The sequence below is a fragment of the Fusarium proliferatum genome, assembly GCF_900067095.1.
Source record: "Fusarium proliferatum ET1 genome assembly, contig: FPRO_scaffold002, whole genome shotgun sequence".
Taxonomy (NCBI): Eukaryota; Fungi; Ascomycota; class Sordariomycetes; order Hypocreales; family Nectriaceae; genus Fusarium; species Fusarium proliferatum.
The window spans coordinates 1,256,865-1,270,067 of record NW_022194791.1 but is presented as its reverse complement, the minus strand read 5'-3'; the positions used below and the strand labels follow the sequence as shown (position 1 = coordinate 1,270,067).

Below are 13,203 nucleotides of genomic sequence, written 5' to 3'. Positions count from 1 at the left end.
CAATGGGTATAACGGGGATAAAACTTGGCGGAGTTAACACTGATTGTTGTGACTTATTGGGCAGTTATGCAGCTGAGACACGAATATGATATTCACATGAGTGGTCTAAGCGATACTCAACAGCCCATACTAGTTAGGTGCTCTCATCTAAGGTAATCTGTAGTCTGAAACAGATCCATCACAAGCTCTTTAGCTTCATCATATGCCTCACTTTTGTATTCATACATAACTCCAGCCCCAACTCAATAAATGCCCTACAGGGCCTTGGCGGAGTTTGCATCACTTTCCCGCTCGCAAATTACAACCCCCCGACTCCCCGACCGGGGCAATTAAGAGGATCTTCCGAGGACATCCGGGGAATAAACGAATCCGAATGCAACAGAAAAGACTTCTATTGTATCCTGGTCTTATTCTAGCGAACTTCTTGTCCGTGGACTGTACTTCGTACTCCGTATTGTTCACTCCAATATCACAGCTCATAAGATATATATAATACGACCCTACAGAGAAGAGAGTCTCTTCTGCCCACGAATCATCCATCATTGCAGCCATGGAGCTAGCTATCCCTGCTGGCATCTTCGGGAGCCCCCTGGCAAGGTGCTGACCATCCTTGTCGCCGCCATGTGGTGCCCATGCTTGCCATGCTACGTACGTTGTCGTCAGCTTATTATTACATAGTATTGCAACCTTGATAATTGAGAAACAACGTCGTTGTGCTTTTTTCCGTAACTAGAATTTTCGTAATCAAGGCCAACTATATCAGACAGCCTCGTGGTATCTTTCCTAAAAACACCAAAGCAAACCACCAGGTATCTACCATTACTAACGTGTCATAATGCTCAAACTCACGCTCGTCAAAGGCATGCCTACCAGAAAGGGAGCATGTATACTTGAGACAGGGACCAGTCAGACGAAATTGTGTCCAACTGCTCTCACTCATCCATCAGCCGACCAATCATGAAGCCAAACGCCTTAAAACAAACCAGAAGGCCGCCCGAAACATTAATCGTCATCATAAGCGTCTCAGAAGATTGCTTCATGCGTAGCTCTCATCACATATCCATCTGTCGAGTCTCCTCGCCCATCTCGTCACTACCGAGCTCCTTCTCGAGTTCGTCTGCTACAAAGCCCTCGTAGTCGTCAAGGTTCTTTTGGACATGAATTTTGAACTTGATGACATCGTTGAGCATTCTGTCAATCTCGGTGTGAAGCTCTTCTCGGAGAGCGTTGGCCTGAAGCACAAGTTGCTCGTATCTGTTTGCCCCGTCAGTACTTGTCACTTTGATCAAAAGCGCGTGTCCACTTACTCAATTGTTGTGTTGATCTCACGCTGCTCCAGAATCTGCACGTTTTCAGACAAGCCAGCTCGCATACGCGACAGTTCCTTCTCCATCTTCTCAATATGTGCGTCAGAGGCCATCTTCTGTGCTGTCGACACCTCTTTCGTTCTTTCATACTCCTCTTCTGCTGCTCGAACACGGTGGTTCAGTGCCTCCACTTCGCTGCGCCTGTCCTCGATGGCCTCCTTTATGCCATCAAGCAGATCGTGATCCTTCATCATTTCTTCCATTGCCGCTGCTCGGCGATCTGAGATTTCCTTGCGTAGAGACAGGAAGCTGTTTCGGATTTGTCCCCGAAGGTCCAAGTTGAGAATATGGCCTGCTTGATATCCGGTGGTGGCGTCAACAAGCAGACGATCCGCAGATGACGGGCCTGATGATCCCTTCAAGTTGGTAGAAGTGTAATCCGAGCTATCAGCCACCATGACCTGGAGCTCAAACTCCCTGCCCTTGGCGTTGGCTGCCGTCGAAGGGATCAGTGCAATCTGATACGCCATTGTGTTGTATCGATCCACCATTTGCTCCAATTCATCTAGTTTTCGGCTCGCCTCGGTCTCTCGCTCAGTGACCTTCTTCTTTACTTCCTCCAGTCGTTGGCCAGCTGACTCAATGCCGCGCTGCAATCGCTCCCGCTCTGCAGTCATGCGGTCAATATCCTGCATGCTGATTCCTTGGGCATCCACAGCTTTTTGTAGGCTTCGTCGCTCCTCGTCCGCCTCTTGAAGCTCTTCCATGAGTTTGTCAAGCTCTTCTTGAAGGACTTGAGACCGGCTCTCGTACTTCTCGGACCTTTGCATCGCCAGGGCATTATACTCTTCAAACTTGATCTTATCCTCCTCCATGATCTTGAAGTGGTTATCGAGAACCGCAGGGTCGGGTGTCGACTTTTCCAAATCCTCGATTTCCTTGAGAAGTCGTGCGTTTTCAGCTTCAAGCATTTCGAGTTCTGATGTGTATTTGGAGTTTGATCGCTCAAAGGCGGCTGCCATGGATTGAACATGAGGAGCCAAAACGCGTTCAGCCTCCTCATCGCCCATATCTTCGTCCATAGCCAACCAATCACGGTAACCATTGCTGAGGAAGTCAAAGATGATGCGGTCGCCACTAACGTCAATGCCGCTCTCCATACAAGCCTCATCGTATTGGCAGTTTACATAGCCATCGAGCATCTGTGCCAGTTGCATCATCCAGTGAAGAAGGCCAAGGAATGTACTCCAGTTCTGTCCTCCGACGGCAGCAATCTGACTCTTTGTGATACTTCTTTCGAAGGGGTATCGCATTTGTTTGAGTAGGGGAGGCACTTCCTGGTCGATATTCTTCTGGAACTTATGGCTGGGGTCTATACGATGATAGAGCCACTGGAACATGTAGTTGAAATCCTTCTGCGTCGGCGATTTGAGCACATTTTGCGAAAGAACATGCTTCATCTCCATTTCGAAGTTGTGTTGAACCATGTATTCCAATATTTCTTGTCCAATACGAGCTTGAAAAGATCGATCTTTCAGGGGTCGCGGGTCGCGGGGTACACCAGCTGGGGCTGGTGTAGTTTGAAAGAAACTCTGGTGTGTCGTTGGAGGAGCGGTTGATTGACGAGGTCGGTACACGCTGCTGCGTCGATCGCCATCAGTGGAAGCTCGTGTTGTAGGGTTTGGTGTGAAGGCTGAGGCTTTAGGAGCAAATGAAGAGCGCTTCACCGACGAAAGGCCAAGGTCGGCAAGATTGGTTCCGGATGACGAGCGTTGGAACAGAGGCTGGTTAGGTCGCGGCATGGCAAGGGATTGCCTAGATCCCGACATGGAACGGACATGACTGCCAGGGTAATTGCCGCCAATATTGGAGCTGGATCGCTTCATAGTCGAACCAGGCTGCGGAATGGCACTGTTTGCATTAATACCACCAAGGGTCTATGTTGCAGGTTAGAATCAACATTGCTCAGGCCGATGCGCGGGAATGGCGGTCTACCAGTTGGGCGCAAAAGCTGGTAGAAGATATTCTGTATTCTTACCTCTCTGGGTCTACGGACGCTCCAAAGGCCCGTATCTTGGGACATGATCTAGTGAAAGGGGAGACACGCGACTGCAATGAGATGCTTGCGCAAATCAGGCGACTATCGTGAGTTGTTGTATGCGCGGAGGGGTCGTCGTGATTAATGGTGTTGATGTAAAGTGGGATGTGAAAATGCAGAATGGCGTAAAGTCAGGTAAAGAGAGTAGGGTAGGGGAGATTAGGCGTTACAGAGTGTTGCTCGGGAGGAAAGTAAACAAACCATCAGCTCGGCCTGATTGGTCGATAACTTCTGTGTTGTCTCTGGTGGAGTAGCGGTTGAGTTGGCAAAGGTGGATATTCAATTAAGATTACACGTGATCGCATCTGCAGCTTCAATCTGACGGAAACCGTTTGCGGTACGTATCTCGGCAGGTCAATTGGGAGAAGCCTCGGTACAGACCGGTCACGCTTCCGACTCCACGCCTCCACGTTCTTGAACTCCACGGTCCGACCTCCGCAAGCTGAACTAGCACATGCATTCAACGTTTCCATCAGCATCGCCCAAGTCCTTTCAGGAGTTACTTCTACAACTTCTTCCCATTGCGACTCAGGGTATGTGGTGAGAGCCGTCTGACGGCTAAACATCGATCATGGCTATTCGCGAGGATCTCGTATCCTCTGCAGTAAGTTGCTCTACTTCCCCAGCCACCAAAGCTATTGGAATAGAACCCAGTAGATGCTAACTCCTGAACAGACCCAATGTCAGTATTGAATCTGATTCAGCCATTATGAATGCGCCGACTAACCCATGGCAGTTCTCCAGGACCCAAGTGTCGCGTCATCCTCCGTCGAGAACCGCATCTCATTCCTTCGAAGCAAGAACCTGACCCAAGAAGAAATTGATGTTGCGCTGGCACGAACAGGTGGCAGCGCACCTCCAGCTCCCAACGCGCCTTATCCCAGCGCTCCCGCCGGCCCTCCTCCTGGTCAACAATACTATCCCCCCTATCCACAGCATGCCTGGCAACCACCGCCACCTCCTCCCCGTAGGGACTGGAGAGACTGGTTCATCATGGCCACAGTCGTTGGAGGCGTCTCTTATGGCCTCTATGAGTTAGGCAAGGTTCGTGCTTGTCATTGTAGCGATTTTGATGATGTAAGCTAACGTGCGACCAGCGCTACGTATATCCAATGGTCGCCCCTCCGACACCAGAGAAATTGGAACAAGATAAGAAATCGATCGAGGACCAATTTGACCGAGCTTTCACGCTTGTTGAGCAGCTTGCGAAGGATACGGAGAGTCTGAAGAATGCCGAAAAGGAGCGAACCGAAAAGCTGGACGCAGCGATCGCGGACCTCGAGACAGTTATGACCGACCTCAAGGCTGCGAATCGTCGTCGGGAGGACGATGCGACCCGAATTCGTGACGAGGTTCAGTCTCTCAAGGACGCGATTCCTAAGGCTCTCGAGAACCAGAAGGGCCTGACTGATAACCGGCTGAAGGAGATCAACACCGAGCTCACCAGTCTCAAGACATTGGTATCTCAGCGCATGACCGCCCCCAGCAGTAGCACCGGTTCTTCAACCATGAACACCTATATGCGAGGCACAGCCGGAACTGTCGGTGCCGGTGGAAGCTCCAGCATGGCTACTCCTGCTGCCTCTACCTCGACTCCTGCTGCTAAGACCAACGGAGAGAAGGCCGCAGTTGAATCGGCTACCACCACTCCTGCTGCAGAAGTTCCCAAGCCTACATTCCCCTCTGCTCCTCAACTTAACCGTTCATCCTCCCCTCTCGCCAACATGACCGGCAAGAAGTCTATCCCTGCTTGGCAGATGGCCATGGCTAACCAGAATGATACCTCGTCGACTCAGGTCAAGGCCGACGAGTCAAAGGCTGGTGCTAGTTCCAGCTCTTGAAACAGTGAAGAGTGTACTTGACCATAATTGTACAATATTTATGCATCCATAGTTTTGGAATAATCGGGTCTGCTGAATGGAAGTGTTTACGTGGCGGGATGGTTTGGTATTGTAGCGTTATATCACCATTGTCAATTTTACCACATTACTTATTGGAGCCTAATTGACAAAGTCCCAAGGCTATTCATCTGTTGTAGATGTGGCAGGCCAGGCATGATCCTTTGATAATGAATATACAAGTCGTAATAGTTCTTCAAATCCAGCAAAAATACTCCGAACCCTGACAGATGCTATGAAGATGTTATGATATGCAAGATGCCTGATTTGGACAGAAAAGCCTGCAAGATCCAATACCAATATTGTTTTAAGTTCCGCGCCTAGTTGTTTGCTTCTTCCCACCTCGCGTGCGCTTACATGCATCCCCTTGCTATCGCGCATGCACTCAACCTTGACGCTTTTCCGCAAGAATTACCACTTTGGGCTTGATGAGCCTACCAGTCTCATAACCCACACTCGACCAACGCATTGACCGCCGTTGAAGGCTTTCATCTCAAAAGAATTACCTTACCTAGTGGAGTAAATGAAGGCACACTATGTAAGAGTTCGTCTTGTCATATTTACTAGCCAGTCCCCGCAATATAACTCTGGTTCTGTTGCCGAGGGATCTGATTCATGTCTGAAGCGCTAGTTGCAACTCCATGTAGACGTCACTTGAAGGTTGGTTGTGAACTAATTCCGCGTGCCGAGGCTCATTTTGTTGAACCAACGCATCACCTCAACTGATCGCACACTCTGATTTCTCCGTGATTAGTAGACTGTGAAAAATGAAAATTGAAAAGGAACAACTTGTCACAACCTAACTATCAACCTCTCAGCTGCCAGAGAGTTCACGCTGGCTCTAGGTAACCACACCTAAAAGCCCACTTACACTTACAAGTGGCAAAGCAACAAAGTGTCATGGATCTCCAAGACCGCCATTCCGGACAAGGACTTTGACGCGATTCCAAACAGAAGCGGCAGCCCCTGATTGGACTCTGTTCGGGGGAGATCATTGAAATTGGATCCTAGGGGTTCCTAACTCTTTGTCTAGTTAGAGGCCGCTGTACGACAACTCTTGAACTGCCTCAGCTGGTCTTCTCTCCTGCTACCCCTCCCTCTGACCTATGACCCGTACCTTTATGACTTGGGTCTCAATCAGGCAAGTCTCTGTTGCTCTGATTATATCAAGTCGGCCTCGACCTGTCTCATGCCCATCTGTTGTCTTGAACTCTTCGTCTTTGCCTTGAAATCACTGTCATTCCACTCGCATCAACAACTATAACTTCAGCGACAATCCTCTACTTGACATAATCTTGACATTCATACCGCTATGGACTCAGCAACTCTGGAGACTGTACGGACAGTTGTTCCATTACTCCCTCTCATCGTCCGCCAGGGCCTAGCACACCTCCTCAACCTTTCCGACTCATCCAAATACCTCGACCTGCGAAGCGCCATCATCATCGCCTGTCTTCGCGTTATTCTCACCCCAAAAGCTCCCCGTAGTATCTCATCTGTCCAACGACTTACACTCCGTGACTCTGGTGTAAAGGGGCACATCTGGGTTAGCAAATATGCCAGTCCACAACCCCCAGAGACATCAGTCCGCGATGCCCTCATCAGTACACTCGAACACCTCGGAGGCTCCACCTGCCGAGTCCCCGTTCCCGATCTCGTTGATGTCGAGGCCGAGTGGACCGGTTACCGGAGCGGTGTAGCCCGTGGCGCTCCGTTGCCTGACGTGTCGGAGCGGGAGAGGTATCACGGCATGATGCAAGAGTGCAAGAAGCCAACAACAGTCTTGTACTTGCACGGCGGTGCTTACTATCTCTGTGACCCAGCAACACATCGTCCTACGACGAAAAAGCTGGCGCAGTTGACGGGGGGTCGGTGTTACTCCGTGCGCTATCGACTTGCGCCGCAGCATCCATTCCCTGCGGCGTTGCTTGACGCTTTTGTGTCTTACTTGACGCTTCTATATCCGCCTCCCGATGCTTATCATGATCCTGTGCAACCGGAGCATATTGTGATTGCTGGTGACAGGTACGTCTCGAGTCTGGGTCGTGTGACACAAGAACTAACACAGGAGGTTATAGCGCTGGCGGCAATCTTTCACTGTCGTTACTCCAACTCATCCTCGAGCTCCGCAGACAAGACTCTCCAATTCTGTGGCACGGCGAGCTGCGTCAGGTTCCCATGCCAGCTGGCGTAGCACTCAACTCTCCGTGGCTTGACATTACACAAAGCTCTCCAACATGGGAGATGTCAACACCAACGCCATGTGATTATCTTCCCAAGCCGGAGGCCATCAAGAAGCGCACAGTCCCTCCGTGTGAGGCCTGGCCAGCTAACCCACCACGACGCAACATGTACGTCGCCGACGACCTCGCTGCTCACCCTCTTGCATCTCTCGTCATGGCACGCAGCTGGAAAGGGGCGCCGCCTATCTACCTTTGCACGGGATGGGAGATCCTCGCATATGAGGACAAGTTTCTTGCTCGCAAACTCGAGGCTGATGGTGTGCGAGTGGTGTTCGAGGAGTACGAAGGCATGCCGCACTGCTTTGCTATGATGCTGCGTAACGCTCCTGCAACGCCACGGTGCTACAACGGCTGGGCATCATTCATACGTGCCGCAGTGGAAGACCCCGACAATATTGAGTCGAGTGCTGTCATGATAAGGGCAAAAACATGCGAAGAGGTGCCATTGAGGTTTGACCAGTTGAGTGATGTTTCAGAAGAGCATATTCAACAAAGGGTGCTTCAGAAGACAGGGCTAGAAGATCGGATTATAGAAACACCAGTAGCTAAGCTGTAACGTTAAATGGTTGGTTTACTTGACGACGGTTTGAAACGCAATTGGGCATGTAAGGGATCGGATACACAGATGGGATACTGTTTGAAAGCTAGGCGCTAGGAATATATTATCTAAAGTCAACTGCCCTTTTTAATAGCATAAATTACAATTCTGATGATGATGTATTGTCTTTTATCTCGTGAGGGATTCTAGCTTAAGTAGTGTCTCTTTGACGTACGGATGTCTGACTTACATGAGTGAGCGGCCCAGCAACTGAAACTTTAACGACCGGCACCCTCGGAACTTATAAGCCAAGACTTATAGGATCAGCACCGCGCTACGTACAACGAGACTTAGAAACCAAAACAACAATTCCTCCATGTAAATATCATTTGCTTCTTTTTAAAACAATCCCATTATCACTTCCAATTCTGTCTCCGGCTCCGCCTCCACCACTTCCGATCCCCGAGACCGGCCCGCACGGGGAGACCCACCAGACTTTTATCCCAAATGTCGCTGATCGCTTCACCTCAAGAGCAAAACAAGCCACCTCCAGACTCAGAACCCGGGTCCCAGTCCCCGACAATGGAGCGCCACAAGCAGGCTGTGACAACCATCGCATCTGCCGTCCGCGGCTTCTTCGAGCGCCGTGAGCCATACCGCATCTTCCACGGCAGCACAAATAGCACACGGCCTCAGCAGACAGGCAAACCCGTCGTCGATATCAGCGCCCTTCGAAATGTCCTCCAGGTCGATCGCGCGACTCGCACTGCTCTCGTCGAGCCCAATGTTCCAATGGATAAACTTGTTGAGTCTACGCTGAAGCATGGCCTTGTACCGCCTGTGGTTATGGAGTTTCCTGGTATCACAGCCGGAGGAGGGTTTGCAGGCACAGCTGGCGAGAGCTCCTCGTTCAAGCACGGATTCTTCAATGATACTGTCAATTGGGCCGAGATGGTTCTTGGAAATGGCGAGGTTGTTCGAGCATCGCGGCAGGAGAACGCTGACTTGTTCCGTGGTGCTGCTGGAGCTGTCGGTTCTTTGGGCATGACTACGCTTCTTGAGCTTCAACTTCAAGAAGCCAAGAAGTTTGTCAAGACGACCTACCATCGTACGAGCAGTGTCGCCGAAGCTGTTGCCCGAATCCGCGCCGAGACCGAGAACCCCTCCAATGACTATGTCGACGGCATCCTCTTCTCCAAGGACCACGGTGTCGTTGTTACTGGTACCCTGACTGATGACAAGCCTGCTGATATCAAGCCCCAGACCTTCAGTGGTGCTTGGGATCCCTGGTATTATCTCCATGTTCAAGATCGCACTCGCAACGTTCCCTCCGCTGGCCCTACTGTCTCCGCCGGATCTGCCTCATCCTCTCCTGTTGATTACATCCCTCTTGCCGAGTACTTCTTCCGCTATGACCGCGGTGGTTTCTGGGTTGGCGCCGCTGCTTTCACTTACTTCAAGGGTGTTCCTTTCACAAAGTTCTTCCGCTGGTTCCTCGATGATTTCCTTCACACTCGTATGCTGTACCGCGCTCTTCATGGCAGCGGCGAGTCTGCGCGTTTCATCGTCCAGGATCTGGGTCTGCCTTATAAGACTGCCGAGACCTTTGTCGATTACACTGCTGAGAACTTCAACATCTGGCCCCTCTGGCTCTGTCCTTTGAAGCAGACACCTCCGCCAACTTTCCATCCTCACACGGGCGAGACCACAGCTGCTGCTGACGGAACTGTGACCACTCCACCGTCACTGAACATTGGTCTCTGGGGCTGGGGACCTTCTGACCCAGATGAATTTGTTGCCAAGAACCGCGCTCTCGAAGATAAGCTTGTTGAGCTTGGAGGTCTGAAGTGGCTCTATGCTCACACTTATTACAACGAAGAGGAGTTCTGGAAGCTCTACGACCGACAATGGTATGAGGCTCTGCGAAAGAAATATCACGCCGAGACACTTCCTACTGTTCATGACAAGGTCAAGGTTGATGTTGAAGCACGAAAAGAAGAACGACAGAAATGGAAGCGTTCTCTCAAGAGCAAGCCCCCGCTGGGCGGCCTGTATGGTATCTGGAAGGGCATTCAGAGCAAGGACTACATGCTCCACCGACACGCAGAGTGGAAGTTCAAGGAGGAGAAGTAGACGAATACCCCTATTTATTATGTACGAGTAGAAGATAGTTGTAAAAGTATCGGAACACGGCTTCGAAGCCCACGTTCTTAGATGTCACAAATACTGATAAACACACAGTGTGGCTGATAGAAGAATAGACACAAGTTAGAGAAAACTTGATCAATTGAAATACTTTTTTTATATTCCAAGTATCGTAAACTCTTCTAAGTGCCAAATGACCAGGTCTATATGGTACCGGCCTTCACAAACTTCCTCGTAAATCTCCCTGGAGAGACGGTCCCCAGTATTTCCACAAGCCATAATGTCCATGATTATTAGCTCAATTAGAGGACCTCGATGTCAATCCCCACTGCGCGAATTGCGCTTCTATCATCATCCGCTGTATTCTTCTTCCCCGTGCGTCTAGTTTTCTCCCATTGAAGTCATCATGTTCATGATATGCTTACTGCTAGGTCCATAGCTGTAATGGAACCAAGTCCAGAAGCGAAAAATGTCTCGTATAAAAGGTTGTTCGAGCAAGGATTCTTTGGTTTTTTCAAAAGATGATCCTTTACTCCTTGATAGCGTACTCGCGCTTGAACATGTCGTCGACCTTGGTAAGGTAGTAAGTACCAGGGGCGATGGTGGAGGCGTCGCCCTTGGGAGTGTAGTCCTTCTGGAGATGAGCCTGCTTTCGGAGGTTGCACATCTAAGAGAAACAGTTAGCACACGTTTTCAATGTATTGCGTCGAAGTATTCTCTATTTACCTCGTCGTAGGTCTCAGGGGGGACAGCGCGGCGGGCCTCAAGACGGGCAGGGATGCTGAGGACGCTGGAGATCTTCTCAACGCTGCCGTTGATGCGGAAAGACAGGAAACTGGCAGCAAGACCAGATCCGTAGCTGAAGAGACCAATTCGCTTGCCCTCAAGAGCCTTGTTGTCGACAACGCTGATCAAACTGGCAAGACCACCCCAGACACTGCCACAGTACATGTTACCACAGTTGGTGGCGACCTGGATGGAGGGGTTGACACGCTCCTGGAAACGCTTCTTGGTCAGGGCCATGAAGGTCTTCTCAACAACCTTGTCGGTCAAGGACTTCTCGTAGTCCATGTCACGGAGCTCAGGAGCGACCTCGGCGAAAGCAGGAGAGTCGGCATTGGCGAGGTAGTCGTGGTAGAGGAGACGAGCGTAAGACTTCTGGACAAGCTTGCAAGTAGGGGAGTGGAAAGCAAGGTAGTCGAAACGGTCGAGGCTGGTCTTGGTAGAGTCGTCACCGTTGGAAGCACCGTTGGTGCCGTTAGTGGCCTGCTTGGCCTCACGCTTGCAGTAAGCGCGGTAAGCGGCATCGAGGGCCTTGGTGTAGCAGTTGACGGAGTAGTGGCCATCAACATAGGGGTACTCGCTGGTAAGGTCGGGCTTATAGAAATCGTAGGCGTGCTGCATGTAGGTGCCACGCAGACCGGGCTCGGCGACAATGGGGGCGTTGGGGCCGATCAGGAGAGCGACGGCACCAGCACCACCAGTGGGCCGAGCGTTACCCTTGGCGTAGAGAGCAATATCACCGGCAACAACAATAGCATCGCGACCGTCCCAAGCGGAAGACTCAACCCAGTTGATGGCGTTGAAAACAGCGTTGGTACCACCGTAGCAAGCGTTGATAGTGTCGACACCCTCGATGTTGGTGTTGTCGCCGAAAAGCTGCATAAGAACACTCTTGACGGACTTGGACTTGTCGAGAAGAGTCTCAGTACCGACCTCGAGGTAACCAATCGAGTTGGGGTCGATGTTGTAGTTCTTGAGGAGCTTGGAGGTAGCAGTAAGGGCGAAAGAGTAGATGTCTGCAGAAATCGTACATTAGCGGTGATCCAATGCCATCATGGGATTTTGCCTAGGACGCGGTGAGGATAGGCGCAATGCGCTAACATCGTCTTTTCAGGGGACGGTGAAGAATTGGGGAAACTTACCCTCACGGTCGTCGCAGAAGCTCATCTTGGTCTGGCCAAGACCAATGGTGTACTTTCCGGCGCTAACGCCATCGAACTTCTCGAGCTCAACCTGATCAACATACTAAAGACCAAATAAAATTGTGGTTAGCTGGGGTCATCAAAGAGGCGCTCGTTCAAGCGTTGGGATAGAGGGGCACAATCTGAATGGAGGGGCACACGACCAGAACCCGAACACGAGAGTAATAACGCAGGGACTTTTTTTTTGTCCCATCCAAAAAGTTTGGTGAGGGGCAAGATTCAACGACAGCAGTTCCCAGCAGAAACAGGAGACCATGAGGGCAATGAAGATCGTGTGACGATCGCGAACAATCGCAGAGGGAATATCTCAGCTTACCTGACTAGGGACATAAAGCTCAATGGCCTTGATGCCAATGTTCTGAGGACGAGACATGATGAAATATTTGGGGAGAGAAAGAGACTGTTGGTGGGGGAGAAGAAGCAGAAGAGGAAGGAAGACAAAGAGAAGAAGAGATGGAAGAGAAGTCGAGAGAGAAGAAGAGGATGTGGAGATATCTTATAATAAGACGACGACAAGGGAAAGGAAGGGAAGGGAAGGGGGGCCCGGAAGAAGAGCGCGAGATTGCGGGTTCAGGGTCAAGCAATAGAGAGTGCGTCTCTGTAGGAGTGGTCTTGGTGCTTGTTAGGTTGAGATGGACTGAGATTGGATCTCCAAATCCAAGGTGAGGTGAGGTACTGTAGACGGACGGGGTGTGATTTCAGTGAGTAAGTGGCCGTGGCGGGGTGAAACGAGTGACCTTCACTTGTTGGGCGGGTTAGTTAGATTCAGAGGTATCAAGTTTTTCACCGCCCTTTGCCTTTTTCCACTGGATAGACGCTGCACTGTTGGCCTCTCGTGTAATTGGATTGGCTGCGTCTGGTTTATGAGGCACTTGTAGGCTTGGAGTTAAGGTCATGGATCCTTGGATCATGGTCATGATGGACGACAACCAACTTGATAAGAAGCTTGGACGTCAAACAACAATACACAGTCTATATTGTTCGTACCA

General features: G+C 50.6%; 5 protein-coding genes across 5 annotated transcripts; 3 read left to right on the top strand and 2 right to left on the bottom strand.

Annotated features, from left to right (window-relative positions):
* Positions 1-1,052: 1,052 nt before the first annotated feature.
* FPRO_03362 (putative kinetochore protein NDC80) lies at positions 1,053-3,390 on the bottom strand (the record flags this gene model as incomplete). Its single annotated transcript, XM_031226434.1, has 3 exons — positions 1,053-1,254; positions 1,308-3,244; positions 3,346-3,390. The coding sequence occupies 3 exons, from the start codon at positions 3,388-3,390 to the stop codon at positions 1,053-1,055; spliced, it is 2,184 nt and encodes a 727-aa protein (XP_031076971.1).
* A 586-nt stretch (positions 3,391-3,976) lies between these two features.
* Positions 3,977-5,246, top strand: FPRO_03363 (uncharacterized protein; the record flags this gene model as incomplete). The annotated part of the gene is made up of 4 exons (XM_031226433.1): positions 3,977-4,009; positions 4,081-4,087; positions 4,142-4,449; positions 4,503-5,246. The coding sequence occupies 4 exons, from the start codon at positions 3,977-3,979 to the stop codon at positions 5,244-5,246; spliced, it is 1,092 nt and encodes a 363-aa protein (XP_031076970.1).
* A 1,369-nt stretch (positions 5,247-6,615) lies between these two features.
* FPRO_03364 (uncharacterized protein) lies at positions 6,616-8,102 on the top strand (the record flags this gene model as incomplete). Its single annotated transcript, XM_031226432.1, has 2 exons — positions 6,616-7,328; positions 7,382-8,102. 2 exons carry the CDS (start codon positions 6,616-6,618, stop codon positions 8,100-8,102), a joined length of 1,434 nt encoding a protein of 477 aa, XP_031076969.1.
* Positions 8,103-8,591: 489 nt separating this feature from the next.
* Positions 8,592-10,217, top strand: FPRO_03365 (uncharacterized protein; the record flags this gene model as incomplete). The annotated part of the gene is made up of 1 exon (XM_031226431.1): positions 8,592-10,217. One exon carries the CDS (start codon positions 8,592-8,594, stop codon positions 10,215-10,217), a length of 1,626 nt encoding a protein of 541 aa, XP_031076968.1.
* Positions 10,218-10,758: 541 nt separating this feature from the next.
* Positions 10,759-12,587, bottom strand: FPRO_03366 (putative hydroxymethylglutaryl-CoA synthase; the record flags this gene model as incomplete). Its single annotated transcript, XM_031226430.1, has 4 exons — positions 10,759-10,896; positions 10,956-12,028; positions 12,155-12,257; positions 12,531-12,587. 4 exons carry the CDS (start codon positions 12,585-12,587, stop codon positions 10,759-10,761), a joined length of 1,371 nt encoding a protein of 456 aa, XP_031076967.1.
* Positions 12,588-13,203: the final 616 nt, after the last annotated feature.